The sequence below is a fragment of the Piliocolobus tephrosceles genome, chromosome 15 (genome assembly GCF_002776525.5).
Source record: "Piliocolobus tephrosceles isolate RC106 chromosome 15, ASM277652v3, whole genome shotgun sequence".
Taxonomy (NCBI): Eukaryota; Metazoa; Chordata; class Mammalia; order Primates; family Cercopithecidae; genus Piliocolobus; species Piliocolobus tephrosceles.
The window spans coordinates 19774380-19795080 of NC_045448.1; the positions used below are offsets into that span (position 1 = coordinate 19774380).

At 46.6% G+C, this 20701-nt stretch overlaps 1 protein-coding gene across 2 annotated transcripts in view; it reads right to left on the reverse strand.

The window, feature by feature from the left end:
* The window catches only part of LOC111554485 (intraflagellar transport protein 172 homolog), a 43926-nt gene that overhangs the window by 8465 nt on the left and 14760 nt on the right, over positions 1-20701 (reverse strand). For both annotated transcript variants that reach the window (XM_026453068.2, XM_026453069.1), the window contains exons 15-34: positions 18147-18259; positions 16821-16988; positions 11508-11644; positions 11173-11280; positions 8868-8952; positions 8472-8564; positions 7243-7320; positions 6753-7001; positions 6499-6577; positions 6166-6286; positions 5835-5979; positions 4902-4991; positions 4248-4345; positions 3962-4097; positions 3760-3876; positions 2630-2772; positions 997-1090; positions 784-848; positions 412-592; positions 60-169 (exon numbers count right to left, since the gene is read on the reverse strand). In XM_026453068.2, coding sequence (XP_026308853.1) covers positions 60-169; positions 412-592; positions 784-848; positions 997-1090; positions 2630-2772; positions 3760-3876; positions 3962-4097; positions 4248-4345; positions 4902-4991; positions 5835-5979; positions 6166-6286; positions 6499-6577; positions 6753-7001; positions 7243-7320; positions 8472-8564; positions 8868-8952; positions 11173-11280; positions 11508-11644; positions 16821-16988; positions 18147-18259 — 2410 coding nt within the window. The remainder of the gene's footprint in view (positions 1-59; positions 170-411; positions 593-783; positions 849-996; positions 1091-2629; positions 2773-3759; positions 3877-3961; positions 4098-4247; positions 4346-4901; positions 4992-5834; positions 5980-6165; positions 6287-6498; positions 6578-6752; positions 7002-7242; positions 7321-8471; positions 8565-8867; positions 8953-11172; positions 11281-11507; positions 11645-16820; positions 16989-18146; positions 18260-20701) is intronic.

Consider the following 20701-nt stretch of genomic DNA (forward strand, 5'->3'; position numbering starts at 1 on the left):
GTGCACACCTCATGACCCTCCCAGCCCTGCCAATGCTGCCTGGACCTCTGGCCTCATACCTGGCCCCCTTCTTAGTAGCTTCCCGCTCATACTCTTCCTGCAGAGCCTCCAGCTGGCTGGGCACATAGTCCTTGCAGATCCGCAGAGCGTCACTCCATAATCCAGCCTCCTGCTCAGATTTCCAGGTATCAAGAGGGCAGAGGCAGGCATGACACTTCCCACTGCCACACAGGTGCTCTGGCCCACAGACTCCTGGGTCCTTGGACCTCTCTTCTCCTTCCTCTTTCCTGTCTTTCCCACTCCCCAATACTAACCTCCCTGATGTTTCTTCATACCAGGGGTCAGTGTGGCTCTCTGTGGGCTCTCAGAACCTCTTCCCCTCCCCTCATGGCCCTGCATCCAGTGCCCCACCTTATAATAATTGAGGGCCAGGCCTGGTCTCTGGGCCCGGAGCAGCAGCCCTTCTGCTTTCTGAAAGTCCTTCTCCTCCAAGGCCCCCCGGGCCTGTCCCACAAGCACCTCGGCGACACTGTCAGGGTCGTGGGCCTCAGCCACACGCTGAGCGGCCTCCCAATCCTGGTTATGGACAAACCTGCCTCCAGATGGGGACAGAGGAGAGACTGAGTATAGGACTGAGGCCCCAGTAGTGGGAGACAAACAGCCATGTCACTGAGGGGTGTAACACTGATTTGTTCTAGGTTTGAGTGAAGGTCAAGATAACCATGAAAGATCCTAGGACTGTGACTGGGGAAACAGGATTAAGGAATGTATGGGGTAACTCACATGAGGACTGCTTCCTTGGGTTTACCAGCTCTGATGAATTCAGCTTCAGCCTCTTCGAATTTCCCCTACAGGGAGAGCAAGTCAGCCGTGCATGGTGAGAAGGAGACTGGCATCACAGGCAGGCATGAGCCTGGGGGTATGCACACCCAGGAGCAGTGCACTAGGGGATGGAGTAAGAGGGCTCTGCGGTCAGGGTCCAAGTCACACCCATACCTCATCCTCCAGGAACATAGCGTATTTGAGATGAACCTCAGGGGTTTTGTGCTTGAGGGCCAGCCGAGAGAGTTCAAACGCAAATTCAAAGGAGCTGAAACACAAAGTGCAGATAAGGTTTTCTTACTTCATGCTTCCATTCAAAAAAGGAACAAGACAAGACAAAACAGAAAGGACAGAGTTGAGGGAAGAAAAAGTGACAGATTTAAGGATAACGGATATGAAGTGACAGAAGAGCATAGAGAGATAAAAAGGAAGACAGGCAGGCAGCCCTGTGAAGACCACATCACTGTCAGTGTGGATCAAGAGATGTCTGGAAAAGCCTATGCCTTCCCTGAGGCCAGCTGCTCCTGAGGAAGGAGTTTGGGCCTGCAAAGGGGAAGGGAGGAGTGAGCCTCGCAGCCCTACGCTGACAGGGCTAGGAGGGCTCCTGGTGCTCACCACCTCCTCCTGAGCTCCAGCTACATTAGCAGATATATAGTCTCCGCAAAAAATGAGCAAGACCACCCTCAGCATCAGACTCCATGATTGGCACTGATAACAGTAGCTTAAGAAAAGTTCACTTTGCTCTTTCAGCTATCTTTCCGTGCCGCCACAATGGTGTGCATGAATGTCCTGGCTGATGCGCTCAAGAGCATCAATAACGCCGGAAAGAGAGGCAAACGCCAGGTCCTTATTAGGCTGTGCTCCAGAGTCATCGTCTGGTTTCTAATTGTGATGCTGAAGTATGGTAAATTGGTGATTTTGAAATCATTAATGATCACAGCTAGGAAAACTGCTGTGAACCTCACAGGCAGGCTAAACAAGTGCAGAGTGATCAGCCCCAGATTTGACGTGCAACTCAGAGATCTACAAAAATGGCAGAATAATCTGCTCCCATCCTGCCAGTTTGGTTTCATTGTACTGACAACCTCAGCTGGCATCATGGACCATGAAGAAGCAAGACAACACACACGAGGGAAAATCCTGGGATTCTTTTTCTAGAGCTGTAATACATATTTACAAATAAAATGCCTCATGGACTCTGGTGCTTCCAAAACAAAGAAAAGTTCGGCCGGGTGCAGTGGCTCACGCCTGTAATCCCAGCAATTTGGGAGGCCAAGGTGGGCGGATCACGAGGTCAAGAGATCAAGACCATCCTGGCAAACATGGTGAAACCCCATCCCTACTAAAAATACAAAAATTAGCTGAGCGTGGTGGCGCGTGCCTGTAGTCCCAGCTACTTGGGAGGCTGAGGCAGGAGAATCATTTGAACCAGGAGGCGGAGGTTGCAGTGAGTCAATATCGTGCCACTGCACTCCAGCCTGGCAACAGAGCGAGACCCTGTCTCAAAAAAAAAAAAAAAAAAAGTTCACTCTGCATTTGACAGAATCACACTTCCATTACCCAGGAGTAAGTTATTGGTTTAGTGCAGTCTGCAGTCCTAGCTTTACAATGTGTTTCCTCTCCACCCTTCTCAGAACAGCCAAAGGTTAAACACTGTTCTGAGTCCCTAGGGAATAGGAGCAGTTAATTTATTCATGCCACTCTATCATGTCCTTCCAAGGATCTTTCAGTTATACATCAATTTTCTTTCTCTAGATAGTGGCTCTGCCTGCGATGGGGCCCGTGGAGAGAAAGCTTGGGGCCTCACCGATTGTCCGCAGCATTGTCAACAGCAGCTTCCAGGAGTCCCAGCTTGTTAAGCAGTCTAACTGCAGCCTCTCCTCCCAGGCTCTTTGCCCACAGATAGGCCACGTGTTTCTGGGCATTAGCCCCTCCTTGAGTCCTGGCCACCTGTAAAGCAAAGTCACTCAATAATCCTTCAATACAGAGCTGCTCCCTTCTTATCTCTGACTTCGGCTTTGACAAGGATCCAATAACTGTTCAAAATTGAAGAGAAAGAGGCTGGGCGCGGTGGCTCATACCTATAAGCCCAGCATTTTGGGAGGCCGAGGCAGGAGGATCACTTGAGGTCAGGAATTCGAGACCAGCATGGCCAACATAGTGAAACCCTATCTCTACTAAAAATATAAAAATTAGTTGGGCACGGTGGTGAGTGCCTGTAATCCCAGCTACTCGGGAGGCTGAGGCAGAAAAATTGCTTGAACCCAAGAGGTGGAGGTTCCAGTAAGCCAAGACTGTGCCACCACACTTCAGCCTGGGTGACAGAGCAAGACTCTGTCTCAAAAAATAAAGTAAAATAAAAAGTTAACAGGAAAAGGGCTAAATTTCAGGGTTTCTTAACTTAGGGTGAAGTACTTAGGGTCCAAGGATAGGCTTCACCTGGTCCACAGACCCTTAAAACTTTAAGTGAAATTTTCTGTATACAGATGTGGACATGGTTCTGGCAAGAGAGACTCTGATCTTCACTACATTTTCAAAGATGCTCTGACCAATTGTGAATTAGTCACTTAAAGTGGAAAAGAAGGGCTGGGCATGGTGGCTCATAGCTGTAATCCCAACACTTTGGGAGGCCAAGGCAGGTGGATCGCTTGAGCCCAGGAGTTTAAGACCAGCTTGGGCAACATGGTGAAAACCTGTCTCTACAAAAACATTAAAAAATTCGCCAACCGTGGTGGTGCACACCTGTAGTCCCAGCTACTCAGGAGGTTGAGGTGGGAGGATTGATTGCTTAAGCTCAGGAGGTCAAGGCTGCAGTGAGCCATAATTGCACCACTGCACTCCAGCCTGGGTGACAGAGTGAGACCCTTTCTGAAAAAAAAGGAAAAAACGTGGGAAAGAAGGATGGATGTATCTCTCAGCGTGGCCTGAACTCCTTACCCGGTAGGCCTCTTCCCAAAGCCCACTGGCCCGGTACATGTTCACTGTTGCCTTCCATTCCTGGGCCTCGAGGTAGTGGTACTCGGCCTCCTGTAGTCGGCCTTCAGCCTCCAGCTCCTGCAGGAAGGTGAGTCAGGATGGAGAGATGGGGAGATGGAGCCTGGTTGGGGAAGAGATAGGTAGAGCCAGGAGAAGGGCTCACCTTGCCCAGATGTAGGTGTGTGTCACTGAGGAGATCTGGATGGTGCTTCCCTACCAAACGGATCACGTCATCATACAACTTGTGCTTTTTGTACATGATGATGGCAAGATCAGGCTCTTCTACTGTCACATATAGCCTGGGGAAGGGAGATACATCTGGGGCCTCCTAGACCCGATTCCTGCTGTCACTGCCTTCTGGGCAGAAGGTACACATCCTTAGGCCGCATCCCTCCTCCCAGCCTTGAAATCTCATCTCCAACTACACCTCCTCTGAGACCACGGCTCACCTTTCAGCCTCACGGTACTTGCCCTGCTTCTCCATTTCCTGGGCCTGAGTGATGTATAGCACTGACACATCTTCTGGTCTCATGCATTTCATCGCCAGCTGTGGAGGCACAGAGGCAGGGCAGCCTCAGGTCCAATTCCCCAGGGAAGCAGGGCTTCAAGGAAACCTGCTTGTTCAGAAGCTCTGAACTCTCCCAACAATCACAGGAGTTTGGTTATTGCCACTCTACTAGTGAGGTCGGGGAATTCCAAGTCCGTAAGAAGCAGAGGAAGAACTATATTCCGCTAAGGTGGGAGGGTCTGCGATGCCTTGTGCTGGGTCATACACTCCCATTACCGCTGTAACCACTGGGCTCTGAAGTGTAGGGGTGAGAACAAAGACATCAATGTGACCAGAGGCGTCAGGAGTGGTAGTTCAGATTCCCCAGCTCCCAAGCCCATCTGCTCCTTCAGAATGATAGATAGGTCTGGAAACAAGGGCCTCTCTTCATCCCTTCCTTTCCCTATGGCTAGGGATCAAAGTGGCTCAGACTGTTTTCTGGTACTCTTTGTCAGCTTTCAGGGAGTCAAGCGAAGAGGAGAAACAGAGACCGAGGAATGAGGCCACACTTCCACTAAGGCAGAGTTCTCTTACCATGAACTCCACTCATCCCTACCTTGTGGGCTTGTTCCCAACGGCCAGCCTGGGTGTACATGTCTATAGCATCTTTTGTCCGGTCTCCCTTAGTGAAGAGCTCCTCAGCAATCTGCAGTTGATGGGAGGTAGATACAAAAGGTCAGAGCAACAGACTTAAAGCACCTTGAACCCTCAAAGAACAAACCTCGGCTGGGATGGTGGAGAGCCTGCAATACAACCTTGTAATGATAGAGAAGAAACGATGAGTATGGGTGTCTCGTATATTCTACCATTTAAAAAGAAAGACCAGCCCCAAGCAGTATGAGGACAATACAGTGGAATTCAAAAGGGCCTCACATTTCTGCAATGCAAAGCAATTTTATATTGTCACTATGTTAGCGTTATTCACGAAGAATCACTCATGCTGGCTGGGACAGAGCTAGAGACTCACTTTTTTTTTTTTTTTTTTTTTTTTGAGACGGAGTCTCGCTCTGTCGCCCAGGCTGGAGTGCAGTGGCCGGATCTCAGCTCACTGCAAGCTCCGCCTCCCGGGTTTACGCCATTCTCCTGCCTCAGCCTCCCGAGTAGCTGGGACTACAGGTGCTCGCCACCTTGCCCGGCTAATTTTTCGTATTCTTTAGTAGAGATGGGGTTTCACCGGGTTAGCCAGGATGGTCTTGATCTCCTGACCTCATGATCCGCCCGTCTCGGCCTCCCAAAGTGCTGGGATTACAGGCATGAGCCACCGACCCCGGCAAGACTCACTTTATGTATCTGGGGTGAAGGGAGGTATCAGTGTCACACGGGAAGGAAATTGGGAAAGTAAACTGTTCTCTTCCCATTCAAGGTTGTGATGCTGTTTGGGGCCCAGAAAGAAGGATCTGGTGAGCTTGCCTCCACTTCCTGTTTTGGGTTCTCTCATTGTTATCCTCTACTGCATCGCCTCGTGCTGCGAAAAGGGACTCTTCCTCACCTCATACTCCTGCAGGGATGCATAGTGTTGGGCCACAAGAGGATAGTATTTGGACGCGGTGTTCCGGTCCTGTAGATCTAATATATAAATTGCCTTCTTCCACTGGCGGGCACCCAGGGCGGCCTCAATTGCCTTAATGGAGCACCTGGCAAAGTTGAGAAAGATATAAATATGTGGGATGAAAGATGAAGATGAATGGAGGTAAAGGGACCCCTTAAGCACACATCAACCTACATTTTGGGATACCTTCTTTTAAGCCTTGGTGTCCTTACTTGCTCTACTGCCCCTCACTTCACACCTAAATCTCCTTTACATTCCCATACTCCCATACCTGGCTTCGATGTAGTGATTAATGGCTGCATCAAGCTGCTTCTGCTGCACCAGGTGGTCCCCCCATGCCTCCTCTAGTTTCACCACCTCCACTGGGAAGGCCAATCGAGCCAGCTCTACCGCTGCCAGGGAGAGAAAAGGTGCTCAGCCCAGATTTCCAGAGATGGGCCTCAGGAAAAAGGTAGGACAGGGAGATGAAGCATGGAGAATGGGTAAGAAGGGGAGGAATGGAGAACTGGAGCCAGGCAACCTGAACACACACACCAAGGGGTGCCGGGGAATCAGAGGGGCAAGAGTCCACAACAGTAAAGGATGGCTCATAGGTGGCTAGTACCTTTCGTGAATGCGTTGCCTTTACGGTAGCACTCCAGGGCCTTCTGTGGATTGTGAATCTTCTCAAAGAGATCACCTGCCTATTAACACATAGCACATTACTATGATACCCCTACAACACAAAGAACTAAGTATTAGCTCCAAAAACGAGGGAACACCAGCAGTCAGGAAGTGCTCTGCACCCCAAGACTCCTCTAGGTGAGGGAAGGGTCCTGAGCTCTGGACATAAGGGCTAGGAAAAGGAAGCCAGCATACCCTTTCGTAGAGTTCCCCCTTGATAAGGGCCGCAGTGATGTCTTCTACCAGCTCTGTGTTGGCTAGTAGTTCCTCTCGGGTCAGCACCAGCCGAGCAGCTTTGGCAGGGAGCCCAGCTTTGAGGTAGAGGCTGATGGCTGCTAGCCCATCCCCTTGGCTCTCCTGTAGTTCACCTGCTCGCTCCTCCTGCTGTGTGTCCATGAGCCACTGGTAGTAACTACGGCGTAGCTTCTCTAGGGCTGGGTGCCCCTGGACACACACAGAGGAGAACTAGAAGTCACATCCCCCTTCCTACCCTTCTGCCTCCCATGCTTCTCCAATCCCTCTATAACAAGGGGAATGCTCCTGGGTCAGTAGTATCCTAACTCCTCACCACGTCAAGTCCAAGCCCCAACCCTGTTCTGGTTTCTATGGCCTCATTGACAAAAGAAGGTTTTTGAAATTGGCAGAACCAAATTCCCAACAACCGTGGAGAAGACAAAACAGGTACCTTGGCTTCAGCCACAGCGATACACTCTTCCCAACGGTGTAGCTCCTGGTACATGCCCATGGCCTCCTCCACAGCGTTCTAGGGGAAACAGGCAGAGCGGAGAGGGATGCCAGAAAGACATGAGGATCAGAAAGCCACAAGCTCTCCTCAGCCTGGCTATGATGCCAGCACATGACGACCAAAAGCCTTACCTTTTAACTACTATACCAGCAGAAATATTGGGAAACTAAAAGCAGCTTAAGCTTTAGGCCTCCTTATTCGCACAGGCCCTTTCCAAGGCAACTGTTCTTTTTTTTGAGATGGAGTCTCACTGTGTTGCTGAGGCTGAAGTGCAGTGGTGCGATCTCGGCTCACTGCAACCTCCACTTCCTTGGCTCAAGCGATTCTCCCGCCTCGGCTTCCCAAGTAGCTGGGATTACAGGCATGCGCCACCATGCCTGGCTAATTTTTTGTATTTTTAGTAGAGATGGGGTTTCACTATGTTGGCCAGGCTGGTCTTGAACTCATGACCTCATGTGACCCACCTGCCTCAGCCTCCCAAAGTGCTGGGATTACTGGCGTGAGCCACCACACCCGGCCTAAGGCAAATGTTCTTAAAGAGAGCTCCTCCAATTGTATAAGCTTCCGGCCCACAAAACCTGGATCTACCCCTATGCATAAGAACTGCAAAGACAGGGCCGGGCACAGTGGCTCAAGCCTGTAATCCCAGCACTTTGGGAGGCTGAGACGGGTGGATCACGAGATCAGGAGATTGAGACCATCTGGCCTACACGGTGAAACCCTGTCTCTACTAAAAACTACAAAAAACTAGCCGGGCGAGATGGCGGGCGCCTGTAGTCCCAGCTACTCGGGAGGCTGAGGCAGGAGAATGGCGTGAACCCGGGAGGCAGAGGTTGCAGTGAGCCGAGATTGCGCCACTGCACTCCAGCCTGGGTGACAGAGCGAGACTCTGTCTCAAAAAAAAAAAAAAGAACTGCAAAGACAGGCTCTGGACTACAGGGTAGTAGTAGACTGCATATGAAAGAAGGTAGTAATCAAAGTCCAAATAAGGAAGTTTGTCTAGAAAAGTAAGGACTAACACAAGAGGAGGAAATTAAGGAAGGGGTGAAACTAACTATATAAACCTCTTTGAAAGTTTTCACCAAACCTTTGGAAGCCTAGCTCACCAGCACGCTTTCCTCCCTTGAGTTTGCATCCCCTCTTCCATCCTGTCTCTCTTTTCCTATTACCTGTTCCAAAAAGATCATTTCGGCCAGTTTGTAGTTCTTTTCCAGCATGGCTAGACGTGCTCGGACCTGATAAAAGTCTGTTCCTTCTCCGCCCTGTGGGGGAAAAAGGAGGTTTTGGTTTTTCTGTAGGTGCTGCTGTTCTGTCTGTGAGGGCTGAATTTGGAAGGCCAGAAGGATGGAGAAAACAAAAGACTTGGGAAGGTAAAACATTTCATGGAGCTTAAAGGTTTGAGGTTTAGCAAAAGCAATTCTGAAATGGTCTGACTTGAGGGTAGAGGTAGGGTGGGCAGGGTAAAGGAAACTAGGGATGGCTGGAAAGCTAGAAATCATGGGGCTGAATACTAAGAGAAATCAGCTTGGGAGACAGACAGAATGAATCAGGAGCATAATACTTGCATATTCCCGGGACACTCGATCTGCAATCTCATTGGTCTCATGCAGGAATCGAGCTTTTGCTACTTGGCCCAAAGCACAAAAGCACCTATGGCATGGAAGCAATGACATTGATAGTAATATTCTTATAGAATCATCATTAATTCATTGGTTCAGCAAATACAAATTGATGTGCATCTATGATGTGCCAGGCAATGTGCTTGTCACTAGAGACATACAGAGACTGAGGAAGATGAGGGCTTTGCTCTCTGAGAACTTCCATTCTGGTGGAGACAAATAATTAGTAAAATTGGAGATAATAAAAAATAAAATAATGTAATATTATAGATCAAGCTTGTTCAACCCATGGCCCAAGATGGCTTTGAATGTGGCCCAACACAAATTCATAAACTTTCTTAAAACATTATGAGATTTTTGTGTGTTTCTTTTTTTTTTTTTTAAGCTCATCAGCTATCATTAGTGTTAGTATATTTTATGTGTGGCCCAAGATAATAATTCTTCCGATGTGGCTCAGGGAAGCCAAAAGATTGGACACCCCTGTTAGAGATAGTGACTGAAGGGGCCACTTAACTTGGTAGCTGGAGAAGGTCTCTCTGATGAATTGACATTTGAGCTGAGACCTGAATACAAGAAAAAGCCAGTCATGGCAGGATGGGGAAAAGTCATTCCTGGAGAGGGAACAGATAGTGTAAAGGCCTATAGCAGGTGTGAGCTTGGCACGCTCACAGAGCCAGAAGGATGCCAGTGTGGTTGGAGACTAATGGACAAGTAGGAGACTGGCATGAGAAAGAAGCAGAGGTCAAAAAACTTCAGGGGTAAGGCCATGCAAGGAGTTTGGGTTTTATAGTAAGTAAAACAGTAAGCTAACGGAAGGTTCCAGTCGTGAAAATGACACAATCTATGTTTAAAAAACGACCTCAGCTGCTCTGGGATGAATAAATGGTAGGGGCACAAGAAATAGTATCAGTGAGACTAACTAAGAGGCTGTGCCATACTGCAGGTGGGAGATGGCAGTGGTCTGCACGAGGATGGAGACATCAGGATGTGTTTTGAAGACAGAGTCGTTAGGACTTGCTGATAATCTACATGTGGGAAGTGTGGACAAAATGGGATCAAGGATGATTTCTAGCCAAAATGGCAGCAGGTGACATTTATTGAGCATTTTGCACAGATTCTCTCATCACTCCTTCACTACCAATATCCTTACCATCTTCTTTATCATCATATGAGGCAAATACTATTATTATCCTTAGTCTACATGGAGAAAATCAAGAAGCCAAGGTTTGGGAAGGTCAAATAACCTCTCAATGGTTATACAAGTTGGTAATTGGAACCAAGATTTGAACTAAAGGAGTCTGGACTCCCAAGTTTGTCCTGTGAACTACACTCCTATACCAAACCTGGATTATACACATATGCATGGATTGAAGGGTAAGAATAGAAAAAAAATGTTAAGGGGAACCTAGTTACAAGAAGGGGCAGTAAAAACAATAAAAGACATACTCTTGTTAATTCACTTTTTTTTTTTTTTTTCGAGATACGGTCTCGCTCGTCAGCCAGGCTGAGTGCAGTTGCATGATCTCAGCTCACTGCAACCTTTGCCTCCCAGGTTCGAGTGATTCCTGTGCCCCAGCCTCCTGAATAGCTGGGACCACAGGTGCGCACCACCATGCCTGGCTAATTTTTGTATTTTTAGTAGAGCTGGGGTTTCGCCATGTTGGCCAGGCTGCTCTCAAACTCCTGGCTTCAAGTGATCTGCCTGCCTCACCCTCCCAAAGTGCTAGGATTATAGGCATGAGCCACTGTGCCCAGCCAAGACACACTCTTTTTTTTTTTTGAGACGGAGTCTTGCTCTGTCGCCCAGGCTGGAGTGCAATGGCGCCATCTCAGCTCACTGCAACCTCTGCCTCCTGGGTTCAAGCAATTCTCTGGCCTCAGCTTCCTCAGTAGCTGGGATTACAGGTGCCCGCCAATACGCCTGGCTAATTTTTGTATTTTTAGTAGAGATGGGGTTTCACCATGTTGGCCAGGCTGGTCTCAAACTCCCGACCTTGTGATTTGCCTACCTCGGCCTCCCAAAGTGTTGGGATTACAGGCGTGAGCCACCACACCCGGTCAAGGCATACTCTTATAATCTAGGATGGGAGAGTGTTTGGAATATTGTACTGCAGAATGGCTCTATGTAATTTGCTGGTAGTGAGAAGGTAGGGAGTACCTTAACACTGGATTGGAGCAGCCCACAGAGAAAATACTCATGTGGTCATCCCTCCTAGCTACCTGGCACCTCTGTTCTACACGTCTACCTCACCTCTCCGCAATGTGTAGTTGCCTTGCCTCTAGTGCCAGTTTACTCAAGGTTTTCCACATTGCCTCTGTTTCTGGGGTCATTTCCAGAGTCTCTAAGAAGTCTGTTGCCCTGGAAAGGGAAGGAAGCAAAGCATAATGAATAAGGAACGGGCTAGGAAGATACAGCAGAAGACTGGTGATGGGGCAAGGGGAGGGGGAAGAGCCATCTTTGTCTCATCGCCTCCCAGGATCACTGGATCCTTATCAGTGCTGGCCAGTTTTACACCCCACCCCAGGTCCTCCCCTCTCAGAACCAGACTCTCCTACCACCTCCCAGGTTATTGGCCAGCCTCTCACCGGATGTAGTTGCCATCATCAATGGCTGTTCCAAACTCGATGAGGCCCTCATCCAGTGTGTAGGCAACAGTAGTCACACCTTCCATCACCATCACTTCGGTCTTTCCCCCGCCCCGCTCCAGACCTATAACATCACCCTGTAAAAGTTCACCCCACCCCAATTTCAGATTAGTTTCCACTGAATCAATTGTAGAAAAGACCCACCCTCATCCAACCAAATCAGTGGTCAAGAGAGGCACAGCAGCCCTGATTTTCCTAACATTTTAGTTTCTCTCAAGCATAAAAAAATGCTTCATTTATAGCAATATCCTTGGGTTAAAGTACACTCCTAACTATGACAGGCCAACTCCTAGAGGTACAAAGTGTGGCATTCACTTCTGCTTCCAGCAGTACCATAAGAGTAGATATTCTTAAGGGTTCTCTCGTTAAAATATGACTTGAACCTGGAACATACTTTTTATATTATTTTTATTTTTTATTTTTTTGAGGCGGAGTCTCGCTCTGTCGCCCGGACTGGAGTTCAGTGGCCGGATCTCAACTCACTGCAAGCTCCGCCTCCCGAGTTTACACCATTCTCCTGCCTCAGCCTCCCAAGGAGCTGGGACTACAGGCGCCTGCCACCTCGCCTGGCTAGTTTTTGTATTTTTTTTTTTTTTTAGTAGAGACGGGGTTTCACTGTGTTAGCCAGGATGGTCTCGATCTCCTGACCTCGTGATCCGCCCGTCTCGGCCTCCCAAAGTGCTGGGATTACAGGCTTGTGCCACCGCGCCCGGCCTGGAACATACTTTTTAATGCATTGCTTAGGCTTACTTGAAGAAATCACTTTTAATGCATTGCTTTACTTACTTGAAGAATTTCCTACCCATATCCTACCCTTCTCTCTCAAAAAAAGACAGACAGAAAGAAAAAGGTCAATAAGCTAAAATCCTGAGCAAGAAAAGAAGGAAAGTGAGCAAACGGAAAAGGTACAGTTGTCCTGAAAGCAAATGCAGTGTCAGGAGAATAAACCTTAGGCCCTCCAGCAGGATGGGGAGGCTGAATTTGAAAATCCTTAATTAAACCTGGGATCCACTCTTTAGTAAAGGGAACAAAATAAATGGTTACAGATCATTAATATGCCTGATTGCTGCAGAAACAAGACTGAATCATCACTGGAGGAAAATATATCCATTTTAGGCCCTCAGGATTCCAAAAGAATACATTCAAAGCACCATGAGCTCACAATAAAAACAACAACAACAACAACAAGGAAACCAACCACTATGAAACAGTAAATAATAACTACAAACAACAGTTTTAGACCTTCAAGAATTTCAGACATTAAAATATCTGGGTGTGGTTGCATGTGCCTGTAGTCCCAGCTATTCAGGAGGCTGAGGTGAGAGGATCACTTGAGCCCGGGAGTTTGTGCACGCAGTGAGCCGTGATCATGCCACTGCACAGCCTGGGTGACAAAGTGAGACCCTGTTTTTTGTTTTGTTTTGTTTTGTTTTTGTTTTTAAGCCCAGTTACGGAATATAAAATGATTATTTATGAAGCACCTAAATACCTTAAAAGATGAAATGAAAAATTAAGCAAGGAATAAGAAATTATCAATATGACCAGGCAGACTAGAGAAATAATCAAATAAAACTTAAAGAAATATTTAATGTTTGAAGTAAAAAACTCAATGTATAGTTTAAATAGCAGATTAGACAATGATTAGTAGCAGATTAGCAAACTAATGAATTGAAACAGATCTAAAGAAATTATCCAGAGGCCAGATGCAGTGGCTCATGCCTGTAATCCCAGCACTTTTGGAGGCTGAGGCGGGAGGATTGCTTGAGACCAGGAGTCTGAGACCAGCCTGGGAAACACAATGAGAACTTGTCTTTACAGAAAATTGAAAAAAAAAAACAAAAACAAAAACAAAAAAAACAAAAAACCTGGGCATGGAGCATAGAGCAGGAAGAAAGAAACTATGAAAGATAAATTAAAAATGCAAAACAAGAACTCTAACATTTGCCTAACTAGAGTTCTGATGAAGAGACTAGAGAATGGTTGAGAAGAAGCAATGTTCGAAGAGATAATAACTAAGAAACTTCCAAGAGTGATGAAAATACGTGTATTCATAAATACAAGAAACACGATCTATACTAAACAGGATAAATTTTAAAAATTTATGGCTGGGTGCAGTGGCTCATGCTTATAATCCCAGCACTTTGTGGGGCTAAGGCAGGTGGATCACAAGGTCAGGAGACTGAGACCACCCTGGCCAACACGGTGAAACTCCATCTCTACTAAAAATACAAAAGATTAGCCAGGTGTGGTGGCGCATGCCTATAGTCCCAGCTACTTAGGAGGCTGAGGCAGGAGAATCGCTTGAACCCGGGAGGTAGAGGTTGCAGTAAACCAAGATCGTGCCACTGCACTCCAGCCTGGGTGACAGAGAAAGACTCCGTCTCAAAAAAAAATCTAGACACATTGCAGTGAAACTTCAAAACACCTAAGAAAAAGAGAAGATTTTTTTTCTGCGACAGAGTCTCACTCTGTCGTTCAGGCTAGAGAGCAGTGTACAATCTCGGTTCACTGCAACCTTTGCCTCCCAGGTTCAAGCGATTCTCACGCCTCGTCCCTCAAGTAGGCAGGATTACGGGAAAGCGCCACCATGCCCGGCTAATTTTTATTCTTTTTAGTAGAGATGGGGTTTCGTCACATTGGCCAGGCTGGTCTTGAACTCCTGGCCTCAAGTGATCTGCCTATCTCAGCCTCCCAAAGTGCTAGAATTACAGGCATGAGCCACTGTGCCCAGCCCTAAAAAAGAAGACTTTAAAAGAAACCAAAGAGAGGCCAGGCACAGTGGATCATGCCTGTAATCCCAGCACTTTAGGAGGCCGAGGCGGGCAGATCACGAGGTCAGGAGATCGAGACCATCCTGGCTAACTCGGTGAAACCCCATCTCTATTAAAAATACAAAAAATTAGTCAGGCATGGTGGCAGGCACCTGTAGTCCCAGCTACTCGGGAGGCTCAGGCAGGAGAATGGCATGAACCGGGGAGACGGAGCGTGCAGTGAGCCAAGATCACGCCACTGCACACCAGCGTGGGTGACAGATCGCGCCACTACACTCCAGCCTGGGCAACAGATCACACCACTGCTGGGTGACAGATCGCGCCACTGTACTCCAGTCTGGACGACACACCAAGACTCCATCTTAAAAGAAAAAAATGGAAAAAAAAAAAAAAAGAAACCAAAGAGAAAAGACAGATCATCTGTACAGAAATGGCTGCTGATAAATTTTTCAGAACAGCAATGGAAGTCAATCAATCAGACAACATTTATAAATTAAGAAAAATTAACTGTCAATCTAGAACTGGGTACTGAGTCCAAGCATCTTTTCAGAACAAAGGCTAAATAGAAACATGTTCAGATAATGAAAAACTGAAAATTTATCATCTTTCACTAAAGAAATTTCTAAATAAGGCTGGGCACAGTGGCTCATGTCTGTAATCCCAGCACTTTGGGAGCCCGATGGAGGCAGATCACTTGAGGTCAGGAGTTTGAGACCAGCCTGGCCAACATGGTGAAACCCATCTCTACTAAAAGTACAAAAATTAGCTGGGCGAGGTGGCACATGCCTATAATCCCAGCTACTCAGGAGGCTGAGGTGGGAGAATCACTTGAACCTGGGAGGTGGAGCTTGCAATGAGCCAAGATCATGCCACTGCACTCCAGCCTGGGCAACAGAGTGAGACCCTGTCTCAAAAAACAAAGAAACAGAAACAACAAACTTCTAAATAATATTCTTCAGGAAGAAGAAAAGTCATTCCAGAGAGAAGACTGGCATTGTAAGAAAAGGTAAACAAAGGAACTGGTACTTTGATGGTAAATCTAAATGAATCCTGTCTGATAAAATAATCAGGCAGGGTGTGGTGGCTCATGCCTGTAATCCCAGCACTTTGGGAGGCTGAGGCGGGTGGATCACCTAAGGTCAGGAGTTCGAGACCAGCCTGGCCAACGTTGCAAAACCTCATCTCTACTAAAAGTACAAAAATTAGCTGGGCATGATGATGGGTACCTGTAATCCCAGCTACTTGGGAGGCTGAGGCAGGAGACTCTCTTGAACCCAGGAGACGGAGGTTGCAGTGAGCCAAGATCGCGCCACTGCACCCCAGCCTGGGTGACCAGAGAGACTCTGTCTCAAATAAAATAAAATAACCATGCCTATCTTTGGGGACAAAATAAGATTAGAACTAAAGTACTGGACGAAAATGACAAAGGGGAGGAGATGAAAGTCAATGTCTTTTAAAGTCCTTGTATTGTTTGTAGGGGAGGGGGTGGTTAGATGCTTATTAACTTTAGACTTTGTTCATTTAAGTACACGTTAAAACTTTCAAGGTAGCCTCTATAGAAATAGGATATATAACTTTCAAACCCAAAATGTAAAAAAAAAAAAAAAAAAAAGAAAAGGTGTTTAAAGAAAGGACAAAATTAGCCAGACATGGTGGCATGCACCTGTAGTCCTAGCTATACAGGAGGCTGAGGCAGGAGGATTGGTTGAGCCTAGGAGGTTGACGTTGCAATGAGCTATGACTGTATCACTGCACTCCAGCCTGGGAGATAGTGTGAGACCCTGTCTCAGAAAGAAAGAATAGAGAGAGAGAGAGAGAGAGAGAGAAAAAGAAAACAGAGAAGAGAGAGTAAAAGAGAGAAGGAGAGAAAGAGAGAGATAAAGAAAAAGAAAGAAAGAACTAAACAAATAAATTTTAGACCCTAATCAGTTTAAAATGAGGCAAAAAGGAGATTAAAAAAGGTATGGAAAAGGACAAAAAGAAGCATCAAGCGCTCTACCCATACACACACCAGTCATCCTAGCCTAGCACAGGAGCCTGCCTCTCTTGTTTTCTCTGGCTCCCCCCAGATTTTGGAAGACTACCGGCTATGTGTGATGTTGTGGTAGGATAGAAGATCTGATCTGTAATTTAAGAAAAAAAGGCACTTTGAATGGCTTATAATGGAGAATCAGCACAGGAGATGACATTAGAACTGCCTCTCCTATCAGGGATTTCCAGCCTAGAGGGATCTCCGTATTATGACCTGGTGACTTCCCAGGGCCACTGTAATGAACCCATACTCCAAGGGTCTAATATAATGTCAGGAATCTGAAAAAGGATGGTTCTGGGTGTTGGTCCATAAGTCTAGGCTTCATTTGCCAATTCTATCACAGAGATTAAGGGTGGTGGACACAGAAAACCAAGTAGCCTTCAGAGTCTCCTCATGGCTCTAATTAATCAGCTCAATACCACATCTGAGGGCCCCTAGTGTCCAACATACCCTAATAGTGAACATGGTGACTGTCTCAGGTGCCTCAATGTTGTACCACACACACAGGCTGTTTCGGTTCTGAGCTACCAGCACATCACTTCCTGGGACCCACTGCACGTAGGAGCAGAAGTTGAGGATCATCGTCTTAGAGCAGCTTTCAATATCATACAGATGCAACTGAAGAAAGAAGAGACAGATAACACAATTAGAAGGGGATGTGGGGTTGTCTCCTGCTTTTGACCATTTCCCTAATGGTGAGATGTGGTGAGCTAACCCACCACTGAGGTTCATGCTGCATTTCAAAGCTTACTGATCTACTTTCTGCTGAGCTGGTATATCCTAACTCTGGTCAAGTAAGAGATGGCCCACGGAACAAAGATCTACATCCCAGGAATTTTAACTTAGGTGAAGGTCAGACTTTCCTTCTTGAAATAACTCTGGGCCAGAGTTACCAGCTTGGATTACAAATGGCAGGCCACTAGAAAAATCAAATTATCTGGAAAGTTGTGATGTGGCTTTCACTGAAATTAAAATCATCAGGTTGTCTCTTTGATCTGAAGTTGAACACTCTGGTGCTACCATATTGGGATGAGAATCAATGAGGGACGAAGAGGCTGTCCTCCAGCCAGTTCATGCCATCAGATAAGTGTGGCTGAAAAGCACTGGACAGCAGGTCTAGGTGAAGGTCAGCTAGGCATGAGTAGGAGGAATGCAGGGTTAAGGAAGTTTCCTGAGGGCACAGACTGTGAACAGTAAGAGACACCAACTTCCAAGCTCCCTTCCTGACTTTGTTGCCATAATACAATCACCTCTGAGGTAATACAGGATTGCTGGGCGTGGTGGCTCACACCTGTAATCCCAGCACTTTGGGAGGCTGAGGCGGGCAGATCACCTGAGGTCAGGAGGTCAGGAGTTTGAGACCAGCCTGACCAACATGGTGAAAACCCATCTCTACTAAAAATACAAAAATTATCTAGGTGTGGTGGCACGTGCCTGTAGTCCCTGCTACATCATCTGAGGCAGATGGGAGGCTGAGGCAGGAGAATCGCTTGAACCTGGGAGGCAGGGGTTGCCGTGAGCCTAGATCGTACCACTGCACTCCAGCCTGGGTGACAGAGTGAGACTCTGTCTCAAAAAAAAAAAAAAAAGAAGAGGTAATAAAGGATGGATTTCGGTATCAGCTACAGAGAATGTTGATTCTTCTGTGCCTTCTGCTATGCTGATGATACAGCAAAGACAACAGGCTCCATCCTGCCTCCCTCAGTCCCTGGTGGCAGCTTGTCTCACACCCTCTGCGGTCCAGCCAATGCCTAAGGCCTTAGTAGCTCTTCTCACATGAAGTTTCCGGTCCCTGAAGAGGAGCCTGTGACCAGTCTCATTAAGTTCCAGCCAATCCACACGGCTCTCATGGCTCACGGTGCCAATGTTGTAGCCACCAATCAGATCCACTGTAGAATAAAGGAGACAGGGTTAAGAAGAGAGATTCCACACATGTACCTAGTGTGGCCAACATACGTAATTTTGCTAGGAAGTCTAGGAAGCTGGGTCTCTTTTAGAATTGTAGAGGTTTTATTTAACTACGTTGTTAACTCAAAAGGTCCAGACCCACAGAAATGTCGTCACTCTCTGGGACTTACGGAGTTACCTCAGAGCAGACTAGAACTATTGAGCAAGTGGCTTCTCCTACTCACCGAATCCCCTCGAAGACAGCACTGAGCACATTAAAGATAAGCCTGATACAACACAGCAGTGAGACAAGGCTGATGAATAAATGACCTTGATGGTCATATGCTCTAAGAAGTTACCTGCAAATTTGAATGCCTACTGTGTAAGAGCACTGCAAGGGTAGATGGTGGGGAAAGCACGCAGACAAACCTCTGACTAAAGTTAGGCTGGTCACTGCAGAGGATGAATATTTTAGTTTGGTTTGAATCTTGTAGACAATATCAGAAACTATCACATTTAGAGCAGACCAATTAGGGTTTGCTGGGATGCTTTCAGGGAGTCTCTTGGTCAAAGCCTACTTATAAGTTTTAGTGATATCCATTATTAATGAACAACGTGCCTCACTTTGTTATATATGCTTAAGCTAAGGACCAAATGTCTGCTGGTGTCTATAATTGTGAAGACCAATTTGAAAAACAATCTTGAATTCAAAAGTAAAATTGGCTGGGTATGGTGGCTCACGCCTGCAGTCTCAGCACTTTGGGAGGCCGAGGTGGGCAGATCACCTGAGGTTAGGAGTTGGAGACCAGCCTGGCCAACGTGGTGAAACCCTGTCTCTACTAAAAATACAAAAAAATTTAGCTGGGTGTGGTGGTGGGCGCCTGTAGTCCCAGCTACTTGGGAGGCTGAGGCAAGAGAATCACTTGAACCCAGGAGGCAGAGGCTGCAGTGAGCCAATATCACGCCACTGCACTCCAGCGTGGATGACAGAGTAAGACTGTCTCAAAAAAAAAAAAAAAGAAAAGAAAATGATAAAGCCATATTTTAATGCCCCAATTATAAGTAGAATCAGAGTTCTAGAGTGGCAAGGACCCTAACTCCTGAGAACCCTGAAATTATACATAAAATTATGTGTGTATAGTATATATTTTTCTCGGAGAAGATCTACGATTTCAGGTACTCCAAAGGGTTGATAGCACAAGAAAGTTAAGAGAGGAACTCTTTTTCTTTTTCCCCCAAGACAGAGTTTCACTCTTCTCACCCAGGCTGGAATGCAGTGGCACCATCTTGGCTCACTGTAACCTCCACCTCCTGGATTCAGGCAATTCTCCTGCCTCGGCCTCCTGAGTAGCTGGGATTATAGGTACCTGCCACCATGCCCAGCTAATTTTTGTATTTTTAGTAGAGATGGGGTTTCACCACGTTGGTCAGGCTGGTCTCGAACTCCTGACCTCAGGTGATCCACCCGCCTCGGTCTCTCAAAGTACTGGGATTACAGGCATGAGCCACCATACCTGGCCTTGAACTCTTGTCATTTTACATACATTGAAACTGAGACCTACAGAGTGAAATTGCTTGTCCAAGTTCTCACAACTCATTTTTGCTGCTGGAGTCTTAGGCCTCTTGGTCTACATTATTGTTTCCATTATAGATACCTACATTTCTGAGTGCAGAAACCTGACGTGAAATACAATATTCATGAAATGTGCAACTACTTTAAGAATAGACTCATATGTATATGGAAACTTGATTTATGACAGATTGCATTACAAATTAGAGGGTGAAGAACGGACTTTCAACAAATGGTTAAACATATGGAAAAATAAAATAAAATTAGATCCCTACCCACATTATACATAAAACAAATTCCAGGTGAAAAGCAAAATTTAAAAATGTTAAAATATATGAGGGAATAGGAAAGGATTTCTTAAATAAGACCTAAAGCATCACAAACTATATATATATATATATATATTTTTTTTTTTTTGGAGACAGAGTTTCACTCTTATTGCCCAGGCTGGAGTGCAGTGGCGCAATCTCAGCTCACTGTAACCTCTGCTTCCCCGGTTCAAGCGATTCTCCTGCCTTAGCCTCCCGAGTAGCTGGGATTACAGGTGCCCTCCACCATGCCCGGCTAATTTTTGTATTTTTAGGAGAGATGGGGTTTCACCATGTTGGCCAGGCTGTTCTCGAACTCCTGACCTCAAGTGATCCGCCTGCCTTGGCCTCCTAAAGTGCTGGGACTACAGGCGTAAGCCACCGTGTTCGGCCTCAAACTAATTTTTTTTAAGTGAAAAAAATGGACTATTTTAAAGTGAAAATGTCTGAACAGTGAAAGACTCCCAAAAGGAGAGAAAAGACAAGCCACAGGCTAAGGCAAAAATATCTGCAATACAAATAACCACCAAAGTCTATACAAGCATATGCAAAGACTTCAAATCAAT